This window comes from Brassica rapa, chromosome A04 (genome assembly GCF_000309985.2).
Source record: "Brassica rapa cultivar Chiifu-401-42 chromosome A04, CAAS_Brap_v3.01, whole genome shotgun sequence".
NCBI lineage: Eukaryota > Viridiplantae > Streptophyta > Magnoliopsida > Brassicales > Brassicaceae > Brassica > Brassica rapa.
In genome coordinates this window covers 12,983,727-13,005,726 of record NC_024798.2, presented here as the reverse complement: position 1 = coordinate 13,005,726, position 22,000 = coordinate 12,983,727, and the positions used below count along the sequence as shown (strand labels likewise).

The 22,000-nt window shown below is 30.7% G+C and overlaps 3 protein-coding genes across 3 annotated transcripts; 1 reads left to right on the top strand and 2 right to left on the bottom strand.

The window, feature by feature from the left end:
• Nucleotides 1-1,443: 1,443 nt before the first annotated feature.
• LOC103864623 (probable splicing factor 3A subunit 1) lies at nucleotides 1,444-6,029 on the bottom strand. The gene has a single exon (XM_033289511.1). It carries the CDS (start codon nucleotides 3,333-3,335, stop codon nucleotides 2,685-2,687), a length of 651 nt encoding a protein of 216 aa, XP_033145402.1. The 5' UTR covers nucleotides 3,336-6,029; the 3' UTR covers nucleotides 1,444-2,684.
• Nucleotides 6,030-10,883: 4,854 nt separating this feature from the next.
• LOC103864454 (casein kinase II subunit alpha-4, chloroplastic) lies at nucleotides 10,884-13,920 on the top strand. Its single transcript, XM_009142202.2, has 10 exons — nucleotides 10,884-11,299; nucleotides 11,521-11,650; nucleotides 11,730-11,924; nucleotides 12,475-12,632; nucleotides 12,799-12,889; nucleotides 13,022-13,087; nucleotides 13,187-13,269; nucleotides 13,346-13,409; nucleotides 13,506-13,574; nucleotides 13,666-13,920. Exons 1-10 carry the CDS (start codon nucleotides 10,986-10,988, stop codon nucleotides 13,699-13,701), a joined length of 1,206 nt encoding a protein of 401 aa, XP_009140450.1. The 5' UTR covers nucleotides 10,884-10,985; the 3' UTR covers nucleotides 13,702-13,920.
• Nucleotides 13,921-14,601: 681 nt separating this feature from the next.
• LOC103864453 (cytochrome P450 708A2-like) lies at nucleotides 14,602-19,137 on the bottom strand. The gene is made up of 8 exons (XM_009142201.3): nucleotides 18,879-19,137; nucleotides 18,447-18,771; nucleotides 18,213-18,365; nucleotides 17,708-17,956; nucleotides 16,792-16,884; nucleotides 16,626-16,704; nucleotides 16,425-16,531; nucleotides 14,602-16,335 (listed from the first exon to the last, which is right to left on the bottom strand). Exons 1-8 carry the CDS (start codon nucleotides 19,094-19,096, stop codon nucleotides 16,111-16,113), a joined length of 1,449 nt encoding a protein of 482 aa, XP_009140449.1. The 5' UTR covers nucleotides 19,097-19,137; the 3' UTR covers nucleotides 14,602-16,110.
• Nucleotides 19,138-22,000: the final 2,863 nt, after the last annotated feature.

Below are 22,000 nucleotides of genomic sequence, written 5' to 3'. Positions count from 1 at the left end.
TTTTTATCTTGTTTAGTTGGATTCTCATGAAAAAAAATCGATAGGTTAAACAAATGTTTCAAAATTTGTTGTGTTATTGTTTTGTCTATAAATTACAAAATTTATTGAATTAATATATTTAATTATTGCACCCTTAAATAATATTTTATTAAGACATTAGAGAAGTATGTTATGAGTTGTTTTGTCAAAATTTTACAAAAATCTATGTTTTTTCATATTTGTCACGAAAATTTATATGTTAAACTTACTTTTACAAAATTCTTAACTTTGTCACGAAAACAAAAATCTATGCTTTTTCATACTTGTCAACGTTCTCACACTTTCTAAGAATATATTAGCTTAGTCACTTACTTATTTTTTTTTTACAAAATAAAGTATCGGAGTCTTGAAAGTTGAATTCATATTATTGTAAATGTACATAAGAATTTGTGATTATATACTTAGTGGTTCTTGTATATGTGTCCAAGAAAGTTTCAATGGCTTAGTGGTAACTGTCCTACATATATATCATACTAACCCGGGTTCGATTCTCACCTTCGCATTGTTTTTTTATTTTTTACGAAAAAAATGAGATGACATGGCAATTTCGGGTTCTCTGATTGGTTGATTTTTCTATCCTATGTGGATACCCTCTCCATGGCTTATATCCCCCTTTTAGTATAGTATAGATCCTAATTTGTTTGTAAACGTAATGATACCATAATTTTGGAAATTTTAGTAAAATTTAATTAAATAAAAAATCTGGGACGTCAGTGAAAAAAATATTACAAAACTTATTTTCCGCTGCCGGGCTTCGAACCCGGAAATATCATCTCATCTAAGATAATTTAGCCAGTGTGCTACAGCGGAACTTGTTAATTTGTTTTATAATTAAATATATATATATATAAAGTAAATTATTCCAGTTGGTTGAATTTTCGAAATCAGTCTTCTTCACCGCTTTTTAGTTTACAAATATATAATATATTTATATGGTTTTATGATTAGAATGTCTTGACTGGAAAATATTGTCAAGTACACAAAAAGAGCAGAATTTGTTTCTCTTAGTTGAGCTATTATTTCTCCAATCAAGTGAATATTAGTAAAAGTATTTTACAGCTGAAAGAGAAGAGAAATAATGTAAATTTTTACTCAAGATGATATAATATGAAAGTTTTACTCAGTTAACTGTACCCCAAATAATATTTCTTCGTCCCTCACTTTCATTATACTATTTTACTAGTCATACCCTACATGTTTTTTTTTCTTTGTGAGACTAGCTTCTTGTATGCATGCAAAGTCTTGAGTTTCAGTTTTGGTTTTTGTTGTTGCGTAGATCTCTCAATGGTGAGAAACGGGTTGCTACAACTAGAAAAGAGACCAATCATATAACGTAAAACGTGAAAAAGTTTGAATTCACATTTACTATTAAAACAATAATTTGAAGACCTTTTTTTTTTCTTGATAAGAACTGGAAAAAAAAAACAATTACTTTCATAATAAAAAGAACTTTTTCATTGCATCTTCTGAGCTTCAGAGGTTAGTGTGTTTGCTCAGTTCATGTTGCCATTACAAAATAAAAGCAAGACCATTAAGACAAACAAGATCACATACCAACCTGAGTTTTGTTAGGAAACATATTGATTTGCCCTGTCTTGCTTCCCCTTAAGTGGACAAGTCCAAAAAGGGTAATCATATTTGTGCCAATCTTGGTGTAGTTACACGATCGAAACAGATGCCATATATGTTTTTAACGGGACATAAAGCAAGACAAGATAGCAGCATTAGCGGGGACATGAGAAAGGCTTATCATCCCTCCACGCAACGTATTCAGTACATACCTATAAATAAGAACAAAAAGTTTCACTACACTAGAAAAGAATGAAAGATTCATCAGAATGAATGTATATAAGAGCCTTAGCATATTATTACATGTTCCTTAATTAATCTTGCAAGCAAAGGCAGTACCAGTCTAAAAAAGTATTACTAAAGTTCTGACTTCCTGCAAGATATAGTGTGTGAGGCCTTCAATACGAATAGCAACGAGATTTTTAAAGCTTTCTATTCAATTAAGTTACCTGATCATAGGCTCGTACAGAAAACACAATCCCGAGTGTTGCGTATATGTAGACTAAGCAATCTTCAAGCCTTAGCAGTGATTGTCCGCTCATAAGCCACGGGAATACTGTACTCCCAAGCATTCTTGATCCCAAGAAACACGAGTATATCAATCCCGGATTCACTTCTCGTACAACAGCCTGACCCAAGATAACACATTTTCAAATTCAAGAAGATGAGAGGGATAAATAATCATCGTTTGGGTGTCTACTGTAAGCTTATTATGAAAAAACAAGAGAGATCCTTCTGTGTTGCGAACCAATGACTATCTTGTCTAATTAATCATCATGTGGGGAACAAAGGATGTCCTAAACAGCAAACGAAAGTAATAATCATTGCTAATTTGATTTATGAAACATAAAAGTTGATTAAAGTAACTGCAAAGCTCATCATACAGCTATCGTTAGTGCCCAAATCCAAACAAAAACTCCTGAGGAAAACTGGCGCAGGCTTGTGAAGTTCCTAGAAACCATATCCTTTTATCTGATAAGATTAGTTTAAAGGTAACATTAAATTTTTACAGTAAAATATTTTATTATTATATTATTAAATAGTAAAAATAACAATAAAAGAGAGGATGGAACTGGTTATTGTCTCTTTGGCTCTCCTTGGTGATGTTGTAGTTGCAAAATCCCCATTAAAAGGTGATCAGGGAGTGGCATCTTAGCAAAAGACTCTTGATCCTCCATGTGATCACTACAACCCACAACAGCATCCAAGTCACTCATAGCCATCTCCAGTCCTTCTTCTTCATCCTTTTCAAGTAGAATCTGAAGCTGCTCGAGAAAACCCTTAACAAAGGTCTCCGTAGAAGCACCATCCGTTTTGCTCAGCCTTAGTACTCTCGAATAAGCATAAACAAGTTGAATGAAATAATAGCACCTAGGATCATTGAATTTGATAAATCCCAGGTGAGGGTTGGTAGAGTATTTGTTGATTAAAGCCTCGAGAAAAGACATCCCATAGCGTGCCACAGACTGCGCAGTGAGCTTCAAAGTAGCATGTTCCTTGAGAGTGATCCAGTGAGGAGGTTCAAGTTCAAAAGTAAAACTAGATGGAGGACCCTTACACTCGGGATGATCAGTAGTAACTGCTACTGGAGCATAAGGTTCTTGATTCGGAGAAGCCTCACGGTATTCAGTAAGCCTTTGCTGGTAAAAAGCGCGACAAGGGTCTGAGTTATTCAGGAAGTTGAATTTTGCATTACGAAAATTACTGTTCCTGATCCTCCTCTCCATCTCCAACCCCGTTTTGGAAACCAATAGTGCCGTGTTCTCAAGCACGACTCTGCAATCTGGATGTGGCTCGATGATTTGCACATCATCAATACCATTAAAAGAGGATCATTCTCCCTTTAATGAAAATTTCAATTTTCTCAAAAATACCCTTATTTTTACAAGGTATTAATAAAATTCATTAATGGCATTTAAGTCTTTTAGTTTTGGGCCTACATATAGACCTAAATGGATCTATAAATAATGGACTTATATATATTTAAAAGATATATTAACTTTAAATTTAATATAAGTATAGATATATTATGAATTATAAATAAATTAAAAAACATGAAAATATTATTTTCTTAAATATACATATCAATATTCAAAACAGATCATTTGAATATTATACATTTTTTCAATACAAACCAAAATCCTATATCCTACACCATATATCATATACATATTTCAATATCATTTTTCCATTTATAATGTCATTTTATACATAATATTGATATGACAATTACGAGTGTTCAAGAATATTTTAAAAACTATCTTAAAATTAATTTTTAAATCTAAAATAAAAACACAAACTTATAATAGGTTATTAATAACGAAAATAAACTAATATTGTCATATCAATAAGATTTTTGTATTATCAATTTTTATTTGGATAACATAATAAAATTTTGTCAAATTCTAAGGAATCACTAATTTATGTAATATTAATAAATATATGAGTAATTTAATCAATTTTAAAAAAATACTATTAGATATTTTGTAATCGGATCAATGGTATCAGATTACAGGTTAATAGTGAGTTTTTGGGTTTTTACCTGGTTATATCAGATTTTTATTTAACGAATTTTTCATTAAATCTGAACCGGATTATATACAATGTATTGGGTCTATAGGTTCAACCATGAATCTAGGTCAGATATGAAAACAAATTTTAAAACTCAAACATTATTATAGAAGAACTACCATATTTCGAACAAATACCATATTTTGAAGAGAAAAAAATGATAAAAATCTAAAAACTCAATTGTTAAATAATGGTAATTTGCAAATCAGTTTTCGATTAATAAATAAAAAACAAACAAACCCGCGCTTTCTAAGCGCGGGTCAAAATCTAGTTATTGGTTAAACTCGCCATCTTTTACCTACAATTCTGTTAGGATTTAAACCTACTTTTTGAGCTATAGAATTTGGAATAAACTTGATACCAAAACTTATCTAAAGAAAGAAATAAATATCACAAGGTAATAACCAAAGCAAAACCTCTCTTAACTGCTAACCTCTCTTATTGCTCTCGGATGATTCAAAACCTTCAGCATTGCCTTCTATTTATACTAGCTTAAGGATTCCTTTTCTTACACGAATAATGTCTAATTCTCCTATTTCCTTATTCTCGTATGCTTTTTATAAATAAGGATCTGTTTGTTTCTCCATATGGATGAGTCATTTGGATGAAGATAAGAGTTTTGTTTGTTTAGGTACTAAAAGTACAACTCATTCAGATGAATCATCCGGATGACTTTTGGAAATTTAGGCTTAATTTTAAAGTTCATTCAACTGAACCAATTTGGATCATTTGAATAAAAATGATTTATTCAAAAAGGTATAATGTCTATTATGTCCCTAATATTGTAATTCACAAATTACAAATCTAAAAATAATATCATTTTTGTCAGATACGAAAACTGACAAAACTACAAAAACACGTTTTCCCGCAAAAACCTAAAAACTATTTTTTCACGCCAAAACCCCAGAAACGCAATTTCCCGTCAAAATTGCAAAAACGTGTTTTTCCGCAAAAACCAAAAAACGTGTTTTCATGCCAAAATCACAAAAACATGTTTTCACGCTAACACCCCAAAACACATTTTTCCGCCAAAACACAAAAACACATTTTCCCGCCAAAATTGCAAAAACGTATTTTTCGCCAAAAAAACAAAAAAACGTATTTCCCGCTAAAACCGAAAATCTCATTTTCCTGCCAAAACTGAAAAATCTCGTTTTCCCGCCAAAACCGAAATATCTCATTTTCACAAAACCGAAAATACTCATTTTCCCGCAAAAACCGCAAAAATGCAAAAATACGATTTCCCGAGAAAAACGTGTTTTCTTGCCAAAACTGCAAAAACGCGTTTTCCCGCTAAATCGTGTTTTCCCGCCAAAACCGCAAAAACGCGTTTTCCCGCCAAAACCGCAAAAACACGTTTTTCCGCCAAAACCGCAAAAACGCGTTTTTCCGTCAAAACCGCAAAAACGTGTTTTCCCGCCAAAACCGCAAAAGCGCATTTTCCCGCCAAAACAGCAAAAACACATTTTCCCGCGAAAAACGTGTTTTCCCGCCAAAACCGCAAAACGCGTTTTCCTCCCAAAACAGCAAACACACATTTTTCCGCCAAAAACGTGTTTTCCCGCCAAAACTGCAAAACGCTTTTTCCCGCCAATAACGAAAAATCTCGTTTCTCGCCAAAACTGAAAAATTTTGTTTTAACGTGTTTCCCTCCAAGTCCGCAAAAAACGCGTTTTCCCGCCAAAAACGTCTTTTTCCGCCAAAACTGCAAAAACGTGTTTTCTCGCCAAAACCGAAAATTTGTATTTTTCCGCCAAAACCAAAAAATCTCATTTTCCCGTCAGAACCGAAAAATCTTGTTTTTCCGCCGAAACTGAAAAATGTGTTTTCTCGCTAAAACCGAAAAATCTTTTTTTTTCCCGTCCAAACTGCAAAAAATCGTTAATTTTGAAATAATTCTAATGTAAATATATTAAACTAAATTATTAAATGTAATATAGTTAAATTTAATATCAAACATATGATTAAACCAACACAAGGGTATTTTGGTAATTTGTTTACTAAATTCATTTGAATGGAAATGAAAATAAAGAAACAAACATAAGATCCATTTAGATGATTCATCTAGATGAGCCATGTGGATGGACAAACAAACAATCACAAAAATGTGAATGGATCATTTGAATAGATCATACAAATAAATCATTTGGATGGAGATGACAAATGGTGAAACAAACAGCCCCTAAGCCGACACTTAACGAAAAAACGAAATAACCAAACTTCATCTTGTATGCAGGACACTTGGAGTTGGGCAATGACTTCATCCACTCCTTCAAAAACACTAAAATCAAATTCATTAATATCAAACATTGAGAAATACTTTGATGATAATTCTCAGTTAATATTAACGCTAAAATCAGATTCTAGATCATGACTTCATCCACTTTTTGAAAAACATTAAAATTAAATTCATTATATCAAACATTGAAATACTTTGATGTTAATTCTCAGTTAATATCAACGCTAAAATCAGATTCTAGATCATTGGCTATCCAAAAAAAAAGAGAGGAGAAATCCTTAGGGTTTCGGAGAGAGATAAAATATCCTAGACTATATTTGCGTAGTGATTTTGCCATATGTCCTTTGTACGATCATTTTTACAAAATAAATGATGACATGAACAACAAGATTGATGACATAGCTTATAGTTAATATGACATAGACAATCACATTTATTAGTGACATATATTTTTGGTAAACTTTATAGAATATGACAATAACTAATACATTACATTTAACGTTGATTTATATTTTTGTTAAACTTCTTAAAATATGGTAATAATTCATAAATCATCACTAAAATAAATATATTGATTTATGCACTATAAATTTCGAAATACATTATTTAATTGTATATTTATAATTATACAATTTTTATTACTAATATTTTCAAAATTTTCTACATCTTTTTAAAAAAATTAATAAATTGCTAGTCGTAATATCATTAGTTTCTTTTAGATATCTACAAATTTTATAAATATTGTTTAGTTATAATTTTTAATCTATATGATTTATAGTAATTTTATACAAGTTAATTTAATACATTTAACCAAAATAAATAGATAAAAAATTATCTAAGATTCGAATTTTAAATATATTACATATATATTATTAAATGTAATTTAAAATAAACAAAAATATTTTTTTCTTAATTTTATGCTTAAATAATCAACTTTATATTAAATATTAGTCAAAATAATAAAATATATAATATTAATAAATTTCATTTTAAATATAATTTAACTTTTAAAAAATTTATCACTACACATAGTACAAAAAACCACCTAATGCAGAAGATTAAAGTTATGTGGTGATCCGTGTTGGTGCACATGGTGCAAAAAATTTATCACTGCACATGGTACAGGAAGATACATTGGAGATAGATAAAATTAAAATTAAATACTTTACAAAACAAGGAAAGCGCAGAAGATTGTAAATATAAACGGAGCCCTAGGCCTTTAATACTTTTCTTTTCTTTTAAGGGTGAGCGAAAGAAAATCCTAAACGGTTTGATTTGATTTATTCGATTTTGATTAAAATATAACTGATGAACTCAAGCTACGTAAGTTTGGTTTATGTTAAGAGAAATTGCATGACTCCCTATCATGTTAATGGACCCAGCAGCTGGGATGGTGGATAAAACTGTAGCTGTGTTGGCAAATCTAGCTACAATCCCGGAAGGAAGAAATGTTATTGGTCAAGAAGGTGGGATCAGTCTTCGTGTTGAGGTGGTTGAGTTGGGTTCAGCTAGAGGGAAAGAGAGAATATATATATATACATATATATATATATATATATATATATATATATATATATATATATGTATCTATAACCACTGATGGCTATATAACAAAGCTGATTACATGTGTGTTTGTACTATCACTTTCACTTTTCTTTTCTATACATTGCTGAGATTAAGGACAGCAAATATCTGCATCCGAATAATTGATCCAAATTTAGAGATACTGAACCCTTGGTATAAATACCTTAAAACGAGCTATGTGTTATTTTACATCAGAATTATAGTTGTTGGATGGGCTTTGTAAGCTATATTTTATATCAGAGTTGTAGTTTTTGGAAAATAATCCGTATTTGACTTTTAAAGAAGTTTTATGTAGTCTTGTTTTTACTTCAATGTCTGAGTAGTTCATTATTAAGATAAGAGTTTCAATAGAATTATGAACTCATGATTTGTTAGAATAGAAAATAATCTATTGTTTTTTAATCTAAAATGATTCTAATGCTCGCACTTGATTGATCATCGTCTAGATCATTATTTTTAGGTTGTATAATGTACTAAAATGAATATTAGCATATTCTAAGTTGAAGGGTTTATTCATTCAAAAGATAATTGTTGAGAAGTTTTATTATTAATAACTTATATTATTTTAGTTGAACACATCATATTATTTAATTTTTCATCCATATTTGATTCCAATTTAGACGAATAAAGATTATAAGTTATGGAGTTTATTCGTTATAAAGAAAATTAAAGGGTCTGTTATGTTCAATCTTTAGTTGAGATGTTTATTACTAAAACATATTATTCCTAATTGCCAAAAAAGAGAATAAAGAGAGTAAATCCTCTAGGTCAAATAAATATTCATGAATTCAGTGACCTCTTGAATTTGAAATTGAAATGTAAAAATCATTTAAACAAGCAAACTTGATATTTTTTTAAAAAATGACAAAAATTTAAATATTCCTAGTCAAACATACAAATAGCTTAAGAATTAAAAAATGGAAAGTAACATTAACCAGACAAATCTTAAGAATCTAAACAAGCGAAAAAGAACATTTGATCAATGTTTAAAACATTCCAAAACTAACATTGCAAAAACTAACGCCTCTTATGTTTATTCTTCCAATACATACTATACAAATGAAGAAAAACCAAAGAAGTGTCACCAACACAAATAGATCCTCCAACCCATGTAGCTCCCCTAACCCTAGTAGCTCTTCCAACTTCAACAGCTGCACCTTGAGGTGAGATTGTTGTAATTTAATGTTATCTAAACTCATTAAGCAAAAGAAGAACATTAAATACAACAATTTATGCTTCTTGTCGTTGAGATCGGATGAGGAATGTGGGAAGCTTAAGAACAACTCATTGAATGTTTCGACCATCCTATCATAAGAACTATAAATAGATTGATCTGAAACGGTTTGGAAAATAAAAACAACTAGAAACCAGCGTCATAGTTCAATAATTATACATTACCTTTTTTGAAAAATATATTTTGTAATAAGAATAATGTATACTAAATATTATATCATTGATTGCATGAATATGTGAAGATGAGAACATAACACCTCAAAAGATCCAACTCCATGACCTTCTCCAAATTTAACGTTCAATCCCAAATATCTTCATAGTATTCAGACAAAATAAGTTAAAACAACATTTAATATAAATATCAAGATCAAAAGAGAATGAAAACCATACCGAATTAAGATAAATTCACATAAATTCACAGTGACCATTTCCATGCTCCATAATTCTTTCAACCCATGTTTCTCTTATTTAAAACCATTTTTCAGTTCAACTGCATAATGCATGAAAATTTTATTGTCACCCACATAATTCTATATCTTGAATGGTGTTTTGCAACTTTGAGATAATTTATTGATGTCGTAAGTTAATGACATCTCTATACAGTGTACAAGTACTGAACTATGTGCAAACATTTGTCTATTCTTTTGTGGTCTTTATTATGTATTTTCTCATCTACTATCATTTTTCTAATATTTTTATTTATTCATCATCTTATAATTACTTTCGCTTGTTGTTTTAATAATCTTTTAATTGAAAATGATATTCTATGTCAAAATAGTTGATTTGGTGCTTTGATTTCTTAAACATTCTTTTATTTTTTAAATCTTAGTTTTGATTTTGATCAATAAAAACATAGACTTGTTCACTTCACTTTATTGAAGCAATTGATTATCACACTTAACCTAGATTTCTCTCTTAGAAGCTACATAATTCCAGCGGTCAAGTATTAGTAAAAAATACAATTGATAACCAATTTTTTTACAATAAGAAATCAAATTCATTAAGATCATAATAACCCAAAAATTCTAACAAGTGAATTATAATTCATAAGATCTTAGATCAAATAAAATATAAATTTCAGTTAAAACCAGTAAAACTAAAACTGAATATCCAAACCAAAAATTTTAATGTGATTTTTACTTTTGTCAATAAAAAACTGAACTGAAACTAAATTGTATTCAAACTGACCATTTTTGGAGGGCCGATCTTGAGTATATGTTAATTACACATTGACCTATATCTTCCAAAATTTTAGGAAGAATTCATATATAACCCTTGCTACATTTTAACCCTCAAAACATATTATACATAAGTATTTACTGAATAATAGTACCCTAGACCATTTAACACTCATTGATGCTAATTAATTTCCCTGAACAACCCAAAATACGTATGTTTTTTAAAGTGATATATTTATGAGTTAAAAGATTGAATCAAATTGAACTAAATCCGACGCACCTTTGAAAAATATTAAACCTAACTGTTTCTTGAATACTAATAATTGTTAACAATTTTTACGGTAATTTTCCTAAATCTGACATAGAGTAAAGACAATATTTGGAAGAAAAGAAAAAGGAGTACAGATAATATTAAAACATTTTACCGTCTCATATAATATAACAGCAAAAGCCAAAAAAAAGAAGGAAAAAAAAAAGAAAAAAAAAAAAAGAAGGAAAAAAAAAAAAGAGAGAAGCAAGTCGTTACCCTGTCTTTCATTTCCTTAAGAATTTTAATTAAATTAAAATGTTAAATGGCCTTTAGGCCTATCGGATTCACAATCTCCTCTCTTCGCAACGCTTCCGCCGCCAACGACCTCCGCTTCTCCTTCCTCTCCATCTCTTCTCCTTCTCCGGCGAAGAAGAAGAGCCTCCTCTCCTTTCTCCGTGGATTCGCCTCTCTCTACCGCCAACAACCCCGCGTGAATAAATCGGAAACGCTGGCGCAGAAGATCGGTAAATCCATCCGGCGTGCCGGTGCGCCGTCGAAGGCTAGGGTTTACGCCGATGTCAACGTCATAAAACCCAAGGATTATTGGGACTACGAGTCCCTCGCTGTTCAATGGGGGTACGTATCCTCTCTTATCTAATTACATCGCTTGCTAGATCTTTCATCATTGGTATGCGATCGATTTTTGCTAGAATCAAGGTGGAATATAGGAATATAGATTGGTTACGGCTGAGTCAATTATGGAATGTAGATTTAGGTTTCTTTGAATTGGAGTTTTGTGTGTTGTGGTTACTATCATTGTGTTGTTGTTTAAGTTAGCTTCATTGATTATGATGCAGTTCACAGGATGATTACGAGGTTGTTAGGAAGGTGGGAAGGGGGAAATACAGTGAGGTCTTTGAAGGCATCCATGCCACTGATAACGAGAAATGCGTTATCAAGATCTTGAAGCCTGTCAAGAAGAAGAAGGTTTGTTGAATCTAACTTAATGCTCAGGAGAAAGTGTGAGTTCATCTCTGACATAAGTTGTTGCTCCTCCTTGATGCAGATTAAGAGAGAGATTAAGATTCTGCAGAACCTCTGCGGCGGGCCGAATATTGTCAAGTTGCTCGACATCGTTAGAGATCAGCAGTCCAAGACGCCGAGCTTGATATTTGAGCATGTGAACAATAAGGATTTTAAAGTCCTCTATCCAACTCTCTCAGACTATGATGTTCGTTATTACATCTATGAACTTCTGAAGGTACGTTATATCTTTCACTGCGTTTCCTAGAGACATTTCATGTCTATTTTGCTTGCTGTGTCAAACTGGAGCAAAAGCTTTCTCTTGCTTGTGAAAATGACAAGTAATGTTCTATTTATTATGTTATTGAGGTCGTCTTACTTTTGTAAGGAATGCGTTGTACTCGCACAGCCTTTGCCCTTTTCAACCTTATAATTGATTGTCTTTTCCTCTTTATTATGTTGTGCTGCCCACTTAGTTTACCTATTGGTCTTTAGAACTCAGTTCTTTATGTAGAAAATATTCAAACAGATGCTTGTTAATATGAATGTAGCTTATGTATCCATGCTTCATTGTGAAAGTGTGTGGGATGCGTACTTGTAATACGTCTTCATCTTTACTTACTTAGACCGTTATTTCTTGTATCTGATAGACTGGGATTGATGTACAGTGTCCAACCTTATTTGACTTGTGAACAGTACTCTTCTGTAAAGAAAAGCTGTTAAATTGTTTTTTTTTTTAATCTAATTCTAATTGTTTTTATCCGTTTCTTTTGGTAATGTGTATGCAGGCGTTGGATTTCTGCCATTCGCGTGGAATCATGCACAGGGATGTGAAGCCTCATAATGTTATGATTGATCACGAGCAACGGAAGCTACGCTTAATCGACTGGGGTTTGGCAGAGTTCTACCATCCTGGGAAAGAATACAATGTTCGTGTTGCTTCAAGGTATTCCCTTTTGTTATTTATTAGTCTCTCTGTCCTCTGCAAGATTCTCGTTGTTGTAATTATTAAACAATGTATCTCTTTGTACATCGAGATTCTGCGTGATACATTTTTCATACTTCATCTAAGTTGATATGAAGCATTCGCTTGATATACATGTGATGGACAGATACTTTAAAGGGCCAGAGCTGCTGGTGGATTTAATGGACTATGACTATTCCTTAGACTTGTGGAGTCTTGGCTGCATGTTTGCTGGAATGGTAAGCGTTTTAAGATGTTTAGTTTAGTTTGGTTTGTGGTGTATTGTTAAGAACTTTCGTGCGCTTCGCTTATTTCACCATGCTTTGTTTATACAAGCATTTGTGGTGTCTGATGCGTAATTTTTTATGCAGATATTCCGCAAGGAACCCTTCTTTTATGGTCATGACAACTATGATCAATTGGTCAAAATAGCAAAGGTAAGATCTTCGAATCATCATGTTCCTCTAAGTTATAGTTAACAAGTACTTATAAATCTTGTAATGGTACAATGACATGTGTTTTTTTAACTATGGAAGGTACTTGGCACAGACGAACTCAATACCTACCTAAATAGATACCGCATAGAGTTGGACCCTAATCTTGCATCCCTAGTGGGGAGGTATCCCTCGTTTTAGAAAGTTTTATTTTCTTCCCATTTCAGAGTTTTGAATGATTGCCTTGTTGATTCTATGCAGACATAGCCGAAAGCCATGGTCAAAGTTCATCAATTCCGAAAACCAGCACTTGGCAGTTCCTGAGGTATACATACTTTTCTTTTCTCTATATATTTAAGAAGCTTTTGCGGTAAAAGGTTGAGCATGATTCAGTTGCTTTGGTTTATTTTTCTTTGAGAAGGCTGTTGATTTTGTGGACAAATTACTGAAATATGATCACCAAGAAAGACCAACTGCTAAAGAAGCAATGGTAAGAAACATTTTTTTCACGTTTTAATATTATATTTAACTAGTTTCGTTATATAATAATTGAGTTGAGAATATGTGGATTTTTTTTGCAGGCACATCCGTATTTCAACCCGATTAGAAATGCATAAAGCAGTCGCAACACCACGCGTGGCCAATGATCCTGAAACATTTGCTTGTTCATTCCTTTTTTTTATATCAAATTTCATTTCTTTACGGATTCTATTTGTTTTAAAAGTCGGTTTGCCATATTTCTTTTTCTTAATTGTGCGTGTTGCTGTTTTGATCTTTCTCAGTGTTTCCTTTGAATCTTGCATGATTTAAAACCCCAACATTTTTCTTTTGACGCATCCGATACCCCCCACCCACCTTAAGAAAGCAAATAATAATAGAGAACTTTACCTTCGAGACAATTTCTAATGTATTTTACTATTTCTATCCCTAAAATAAAATTCTATAGTAGAAGCGGATTTTGTTCCAGTGTATCTTTATAAAATGGCAATTTCTAGTTATGGAATAAAAAATAAAAAATTTCTGTTTATTCCTCTAATTAAAAAGGCTAATATTCTAAAAATCGGTTTATACGGTGCCTAGCCGTTCGCTTAGTCGATAAATATCCCTTAGTCGGTAAATCGGGATATAAGTGAAACAATTTTTCAACCCGATTTGTTTTAAAAAATTGGTGTAAGCGTTCAGAAAATCAGTTACGCATCTACCTAAACAATAATCTCTTAAAAAAATGCTTTACCACTACCTAACGATTTTTAAAACATTGCAAAAGACACATTCTAAATTTGGGACTTCTTTATTCTAGTAATAAAAATACTCCTATTTTACTATAATTTTTAGTTAGTTTCAACCAAAACCGTTATTGTTTGACTATTTTATTTCCAACAAAATTTATAACTTTATATTATAGTTAATTTTTCGTTAGTATTACAAAAAAAAATTATTTTTTCGTAACATACTATACCTGTCACTATTTTATATTCTAGTATATAAATAAACTTATAAATGTATAAAACAAAACATAACTTTTCTTTCTTTATATTTAGATATCCATATGTATATATTTTAATACATTTTGTTAAAAAATATCAAATTTAAATATGTTTACCGTGTATTTTGATAATTGTGGATCAATGTTTTTTGGATAAATTTTTGATGGGCGAAAATATGGACGACAAAATTGTCGATGGAAAATAGTGCTATGAGCAAATGAGTTTGAATAAGTGAGTTATGTATTAGACATAACATATATACAAATGTATCCATGAAACATATCAAAAGAATCTATCCAAAAAAATACTAACAGAAATATAACAAATGTATCCACGAAAACATATCCATCAAAACACATCCATTAAAATAACTAAATATGTCTCTACATTCACCCATTTATAATTTAAACATGTGCATGACAAATTTTGAACTTGTCATGCTCAACATCTTAACCAGATGTTAAATTATATTTGTCCAATACCTCATATCTATGATAGTTTTAGCCTTTAGGAAGATAACCGAGAAAACCTAGCCATGGTGCTAAATCATTGTCTAACTTGCTGATGGCTTTACAATTTATAATAATTTCTCCAAACAAATATTTATATTTGTGATTCGTTTTGACGGATATCCAATTTTTAAAAAATATTCGCGGATTACTCGATTCACCGTCAGGTATATCATAAATATTTAAAATAAAAGTAAATTAAATATAACATTAAAATTAAATAAACAAACCTTCATGGTACCAATTTAAAATAAAATAATAATATCATACCAAAAAAAAATATCTTTAACATAAGTTGTAAAGCAAAAACAAAAAAATAATAATATTAACAACCTAATAAGAAAAATCATATGTTAACATTTGACTCAATATAAACATTAAACTAGATATTAAGTAACCCAAAACAAAGATATTAAAAAACAACTTAAAATACAAAATTAACCAAGTTATTTCATAAAATATGTGTATATATATAATGGCTTTTATAAAATTACATTACATATCCATAAATATACGGATCGGATCAGATATCCAGCTTTAAAAAAATAATATGTGTGATTTGCTTTATTTTTTACGGATATCACATTTTGCTATACTTTCTTTGATCAGAAGCTGTATGGATATCCAGATTTTTGGATCAAATCTAAAAAAATAATAGATCGGATGAAATTTAACGAATAATATGCCCAACCCTAGTTGTAGCGGACAAAGGGAAAAAAATAAACCTGTTTTGTTCGAGTGTTTTTGACCATGCAAACATGAGCAAGCGCTCTCCAATCCCAAAGCATTTTCATTGTTATTGGGTTTTTAAAATATGGATTATTTGTTTTGAAAGTTCTTTAATTTAAAGCGGCAATTCACACAAAAATATGGTAGAATATCTTAAAATTATAAACGATAAGTTATATAGTTATATTGATCAGAATCTCTGAAGGATTCTTAAGATTGCAGAAACTAGTCTTTATTATGGATGAAATGCTCAATTTATTAGAACTAGTGAGTTAATTAATAAGACTTGGAACGGAAAGGTTCACTTGGGGGACTTTGGGGAGATGTTTATAAGCAGGTCCTTGGTGATGCAAGGAAATGGTGTCCTAGTCATCTCACATGCTTGGACCACCGAGAAATCGTAAGTGGTCACAAGATGGTGAAGGAAGACTGTCATTTGAAGCTTCGCAAAATCTGCTCCTACACACTGTCTCGTTCCACCTCCAAACACCATCAAAGTTTTAGTCACTGACCTCAAGTCTTTCCCCTGCCAAGACAAAGCCTAATTACTATATGATACTTCTTTTGCTAGCTAATGGTGTGTATTGAAAATGTTAAAATAAATATATAAAATACCTCCCATCTCCAGGGATTGAAGTCCAACGGTTTTTCATAGATTTGAGAGTTATAGTGAACCACAGATGGTGCAACGGCCACGATCCAACCCGCTGGAATTATATATCCTGTTGGCAAGAATATTTTCTCCATATAACGTCTAATTAATAATATTGGAGATCATAGAATTTATATGATGTTATATGAGTACGATTAACTCACCTTTAATTTCAACATCTTTCAGGGCCTTTCTAAATAATATGGAACCCAAGTTTGACAGTCGAAGTGACTCATTGATAACCTACACGGACATTACATTACATGTATAGATTGTGAGACATCATGCGTATATATCCTAAATTTTCAAGGTAGCTATAGAATGTTTTACCATGTTAGTGAAAGTCATGTTGTATTTGTAATCTTCCCAGCTAACTCCAGCTTCCTTATCTTCTCTCTTTTGTAAAATCGCCTCATGCTCTCTCTGACACATTATATAGATGAGCGTATTAATTCAAGCAGAGTTACGCCTCAAATAATTTTAGTTTTTAGATTGGTTTTTGGGTTTACTTAAGAAAATAGAGAAACTATATATTTTAATGTTGTTTATAGACGGGGGTGTATGCATCCAGAAAAGTGAAGTTTAATGAAGAGTAACCATAAATTTATTGTATGGGTTACACCTAAACCATAAGAGCATACCCATTGGTGAGTATCTCATTAATTAATGTATTCTTAGGTAATATTAATTATTTAGTATAAATTAATTAACAATCAAAATTTAAATTATGAAAATAAACTAAACCAAATATGAAAGAACACATATTAGATAGGCTAGATAAAATATCCATAAATTTTGATTCAGTTTGTTTTCCGTTTCGATTCGAATAAAAAAAATCTGAATATTTGTAACTTTAAGAAGCAAAACAAATAGTAACATGAAATATCAGTAAAAATGAATCAAGTCACAAATTCTACTATTCTTAGGAAAGAATATCCGATCTTTGTGATCGGTTATATGTATATATACATACATATATTTAAATAATTATATATAATTAATATATTTATCTAAGTTTTATACTATTTTTATTTATTAAATATATTATTTTAGTTATTAGAGATTTAAGAAGTAAATAACATTTATCTTTTTGTAGTAAAACATTTTTTTAACCAGTATTGTTAAAAATTACCCAAAATTAATCCAAAAAGCAAAAAGCTCACAACCAATATATAAGACCAAAAACCATTCTAGCAACCACAAACATTCACGCATGGCCTTATCTTCTCAAATTAACAGATATTACCTTCAGCTCTGTAAGCACTTTTGGGTTTTTGAATAGCAAGTTGACCATCAAGGCAGTAGCGACAGATGTAGTATCTTTTGAGATGACTCCAATAGTTAAGAGAAGGTTTATTACAGAAGCTTCGTCATAAATGCTGCCTTCTTTCTCCATCTCCTCTAGTAACGTGTCTAGGAAGTCTCCGTGTTGTTCTCTTGACTCTTTCCTCTTCTTGAGAGCTTCCTTTATTACCTGCATCGCTCCTTTTCTTGCCTAGATAAAACAATTGAACGATAAGTTGATGCAGGCCCGGTCCAGATCATGGACAAAATAACCGGTCACTTTAGGCATCACGATTTCATGCGATAAGTTAAGTAGTACGTAGGATATTATGAAAAATTTATATAGAGAATAAGTGCACAAAAAATTTATTTAAACGTAGGGCATTTACATTTTTAGAAAATATCATACCCGCGGGCGAGTTAACTTGCCACTTACTAACATAGAAAATTTGGAGAAATGGCGTCACCTTAAGGACATCGTAAATAATTTTCCAGGTGGAGGGAGCAAAGGGTGACCGGATCCAATCTAAATTGAAGGCCTTGAAATGATCTATAAGTTTTGCTCGAGACTCTGTTTTGAGGTTACTTATCAGCTTCGTTGTCATGTACGATGATATCAACTACAAAATTGAAGAGTTTAATTAGTTTTGAAAACTTAATATTGTTTAAGAGAAAGAAATGTAAGATGTGTAAGAACTTACACTTGAAACTGCATCCCTAAGGTCGAATGTGCCTTCGCTAGCCTTCCAGTTAAGATGCTGGCGGGTCGCCTGGTTCATGCTTCTTATCATATTTATCTTCAAACCTTCAGAACCAATAAGATGCATAGTGGTTTTCTTTAAATGCTTGTGGATGTCCCCTGTCTTGAAAAACAAATTATCTTTTCCAAGAACCTTGACAAAAACATCAGGATAGCTATGTTCGAAAGACTGGTTCTCTTGTCGAAAAATCTCGAAGATAACATCTGAGTCCGTACATATCACAGTTTTAGAACCCATAATATTGGTCCGAAACAACGACCCGTACCTAGAAAAACATTCATACAAACACAACAAACTTAGATATAAACAACGTTTCCTCTCAGCTAAAAAAGAATCTACGTATATATATATATACAGAGACTTGAGTCTGACCTTTGCATCCTATTCTGAAAAAAGGATGGGATCTCGAGAAATCCACAAGGCTTAAAGAAATCAACTGTCTCTCCGATGAGCGGGAAACCCATTGAACCTGGCGGTAACTTGCCACTGCACCTGACGTTTGGGTTCGACCATTGGTACAACCAATGGCTGATCCTTACAACAACTAAAGCTATGACTAATACCTCAATGTTCCACATGAAACTCATCATGCGCTGCCTCTCAAGTCTCAATGCTTGACCTTGACAACAACTTTCACTTTGATTAAATAAATAACAGTTTCTGCTTTTATAGTTTGTACATGTACTGTGGAAATTGTAGGTAGGTAGTACTCCCTCCGCTTTGTTATAAATGTCTTTTTAGAATTATTTTATTTTTCAATATACTTGACGTTTTCCAAAAACAATGCAAAATATAGTGACAAATGACTATGTATTTTACCCTATATATACTTACTTTACTCTGTGGCTATGTGCTTTACAAGACATGATAATGAATTGATGATGAGGATAGAAAAGTTATTGTATTGGATGCTTTTATTTGTGTGCAGATCTCTACTATGTCATATAAAAAGGAAAGCAGAGGGAGTAATTAAAATACAGGAGAAAGAGTAACAAGAGTTTTTCATAGGCCAACTCTTTAGACAACTAATATTAGACCATTTCTAATGGTATGTCACATCGAAAGAGAAAATGAAGAAAATCTTTTTTTGCATGGTACTTATTTCTTGATAAAAATGAGGATATGAATAGTTGCATATCAAATTTGAGAAAATACTATTCACAACATCATTTGGATGTTAGAATTCTTTTTGCAAGTTGATCTTTCAATTTTTATGTATTTTCATATCTAAAAATGTTAAATATATATGTTTTATACTTAAAAAATTGTTAATATTTTCATTAACACAATTATAATTCCAATAAATCACTGTGTATTCTATTAAAAACTAAACATATGTATATAATAAAGATTTAGTTAAAATAAAATTATTGTGAGCTAAAATTTGTAAGTTTTAAAATAAAAAATACTAATATAATTTAATAATAATTATTAACAAAAATATTTGAAATATTCTAATTTGAGAAAATAAAATTAGAACTTTTAGAAAAAAAAACTCAAAACTCATCATTTTGAGAGAACCATTGAAGATTTAGAGATGGTAAGGTTTTGAGAAGGATATTTCAACCAAAAAAACTGTGAAAGAGAATTATTATTATTATTTTCTGAAGTGTTTCTGGACTAATGAGACACTTTCTAAAGACTTTTGAGCCATTTGTTTAACATGTATTTAATTTCATATTTTTAGAAAAAAATAAAAGCTAATTATGTATTACTGTTATATTAAAACAATAATATCTTGAATTTGAGATACTCATTAAAAAATGCTATTCACTAAGAATGCTTTTCGAAAATTTGAAACACATGTATTATCAATGGAAATTTCAGTCTTTTTGATTGGTAGAAAATATAGCTTATGCTGTATAATCAATTTATTATAAAATATATTTTTGTTCGAAAACCTTTTAAGAGTTAAATGAACGAATTTGCACGGGTAAAAACTTTTGAGATTAGTTGTCAAAAAAAAAAACTTTTGAGATTCGACTAGAACCAGATATTTAGGTAGGCCTGGGCATAAAATCCGGAACCCGAAATCCGAACCGAACCCGAACCGAAAAACCCGATCCGTTATCCGACCCGAAATGTAAAAATACCCGAACGGGTCTTGTAGGGTGGTACAAAAAATATCCGAACCCGAAATGTTATTAACCGAACCCGAACGGATAACCCGAAAAATCCGAAATTAATAGTTAATATAAATATTTTAAAATGTATATAAGTATTTCAATTATTAAATTCAATATTTGTGGTTATATGATATATAATAATAAATATTAAATTTTTAATAAATAATTTAAGTACATAATTAGTTATAAATAAGTATTTTATAATTTGCTAATTGAAATAAAAAGTCTACTCTCTATAAAGAAATACATACTGTTTACAAATAATGTTTGTTTTCATGCTTGATTTAACATTTATTATTATTTTATCAATTTTATGTGTGATATATTAATTTTTATTTAATTTAGATGTTTTTCTTTATGTTTTGCTTTAATTTTTTTGTTTTTTACATCGGTTATATCCGAACCGAACCGATATAACCCGAATCCGTACGATATATGATTACTTTATGGGTTTTAGGACGCAATACAATTTTGAACCGAACCCGAAGTGTTATTATCCGAACCCGACCCGTACTAATAAAATTTTAGTATGGGACCTAGGAGTGTAAACCCGAAAATCCGAAAAACCCGATCCGAATGCCAACGGGTACCCGAACGCCCAGGCCTATATTTAGGAATGAAAGTGATCTTATGAATCCCACAAGTATGACATGTGACTTTCACAATAAATGATAAACACCTTTCATATTAATCAATAATCAGTACTCCATTTACTGTGCTAGAAAAGTCAAAGACAGGTGCGAATGATTGTCAGGAAAACACATGAATTTGTATTGTGGAAAACGGATGAAATTATATTGTGAAGCGGCGAGTGTCACTTTACTTTTTATCAGTTATCTTATCATCAGTTATTACTCTATAAACAAGCGAAATTGTTTAGTCTTTGGCTTTATTAGTTACAACATTTTAAAACCATTAAAAACAATATGTTATTTGATTATATTTTGGTTTAATTTCATAAAATGATATTTCCATTTTTTTTCATTTTAATAACTATATTTTGGTTGTATAAACACTATATATTTAGAAAACGTTTTCTAATATATTTTTATTTTTCATTTCAAACATTTTGATTTTCTTTTAAAAATGTGAAGTAAAGTTTTTTTTTTGAAGAAAATATATACTTTTAAAATGTTTCAAATAATTGCCACAAAAATGGTATTTTTCATTGTTTTCAGTATAAAATCATCCAAACCCCAACAAATTATATTCTACCCCCTCGTTTCAATATAAATGATGCTTTATGTGATCGTTGTTGTTTCATAATATATGATGTTTTCACATATTTAGGTAATTTAACTTTATCAAAAAATGTAAATTTAACTTTATTAAAAATTGTATTTAAACTATTTTTTTATCATTAAATAA